Source organism: Cicer arietinum, chromosome 4 (assembly GCF_000331145.2).
Source record: "Cicer arietinum cultivar CDC Frontier isolate Library 1 chromosome 4, Cicar.CDCFrontier_v2.0, whole genome shotgun sequence".
NCBI lineage: Eukaryota > Viridiplantae > Streptophyta > Magnoliopsida > Fabales > Fabaceae > Cicer > Cicer arietinum.
Genome location: NC_021163.2, coordinates 21,160,193 through 21,161,805, shown reverse-complemented (window position 1 = coordinate 21,161,805; position 1,613 = coordinate 21,160,193). Strand labels below are relative to the sequence as shown.

Sequence of the window (1,613 nt, the reverse complement as noted above, 5' to 3'; positions counted from 1 at the left end):
TCTTGATATAGATGTTACCTTTTCTGTTTGTAGAAAATCTTGACTCTGGCTTGATAGAGTGACAAGTGCCTTTGAATGTTCAATTGATTTGCTATTATGTACGCAACCCTCAAATTGAATGAGTGAGTAGCACTCTTGAGATACTTGACTTGAATTTACTTACATTCATATGATGGAATGAGAGTTTACTGTTTACCTGCATATGTTATCTGGTGAGATAGATTGCAGAACTTCAATTCAGAGGATAACGTATTGGGGCAGCTGCAATGGAAAATTTGGGAAAATCAAGTTATACTTATAGACACATTCATGTACATAAATTTAGGAAAATCAGTTTCATTTGAAAGAATATGCAGAAAGTTTATCTCTTGATATTGCTTGCTCTATATTGAACTTTTAATGACAAGTGTTTTATTTTTACTTGTTTTTAGTGCTTCTTTTCTCAGAATTTTATTAACAGTGTTAGAACTCTACTTTTTCTTCTTAATGCTGCTTATGATTCATGGCAGGTAAATTGTCTAACTTTATCATAAATCATATAATATGATATATGGTAGTATTGATCATTAAATTGTACTAAAACAATCACATTTCCAATTGTAATCAGATCCAATCTAGTTTAGCTCCTCCATCAGTAGATCCCCATGGATAATGTTCTATCCCTAATCTATAGTTTAACTTTTATTAATTTTAGAAAATTTCAATCAGAATTCCAAGGGTACTACTTATTTCCATGTCTTACTCTTGTGTAGCTAGTAGTATCCATATTCATATTCTATCAATCAATTTTACTATATTATGTTCCACATCCTGCAGATGTGCAATTTTGGTTGTAAGCCATGGGGATCCCCTGCAAATCTTGCAAACAATTCTGCTTGCTGCTAATAAACACAAGAGCCCCTCTTATGATGACTTAGCTTCAATGTTAGAGGCAGTTTAGGTGGCACCGATCTTGTCCCAGCACCACCAATACACAATGCCAACTGGAGAGCTCAAGGGAGTCATTTAAGGTCTAGCATAGAGCCAACTTGCTCTTTTGATATACTTCACTGTTGCATGATAGGCCGGGTGTTATTTCCATTATTAAAATTTCCACCAACTTTGCTCTATGACTTGCTTGATTATGATGGAGATAGTGCAACAAAATATTTCTGTTGTAACATTAGAATTTATAATGTGGCTTTTGTTTTTACATCTGTTGGTTGAAAATTGACTATGAAATCAACAAACATAGCGGCTCTTATGTCTTTCGAATAAATGGGCTGACCTCCACCAACTTTGGTCTTTATGCCCTAAGAATGGAGAAAAGTTAATTTTTGCCCAACTTAATATACATGACACAGAAAATGAGGTCTCAAATAGATTAGGCTTTATTCAAGGTTATAACAAAAATATTCCTCTTCAAGAGAAACCTGTAAGAGACATTTTGCATATGCTGGACAATCACAATGTCTTCGTAAAATCATATAAGATGGTCAAAGATAAATATGATCATTGCGATGTCGAAGAATTGAAACTAAGATTGCTTAGCAATAGGTTTACTAATGGGAGACAAAATAACCTACCTTCTTGCTAAAAAGTTTCAGCGCTTTTAGTTGATTAAAGCTCAAATA

The 1,613-nt window shown here is 33.7% G+C and overlaps 1 protein-coding gene across 2 annotated transcripts in view; it reads left to right on the top strand.

Moving 5' to 3' along the window:
* The window catches only part of LOC101497514 (aldehyde dehydrogenase family 3 member H1-like), a 5,161-nt gene extending 3,969 nt beyond the window's left edge, over nucleotides 1–1,192 (top strand). For both annotated transcript variants that reach the window (XR_003470795.2, XM_027330985.2), the window contains one exon: nucleotides 817–1,192. Coding sequence is in view for 1 of the 2 variants with exons in the window: in XM_027330985.2 (XP_027186786.1) it covers nucleotides 817–836 (20 nt within the window). In the remaining variant the exon portion in view is untranslated. The remainder of the gene's footprint in view (nucleotides 1–816) is intronic.
* The last annotated feature ends 421 nt before the right edge of the window (nucleotides 1,193–1,613 follow it).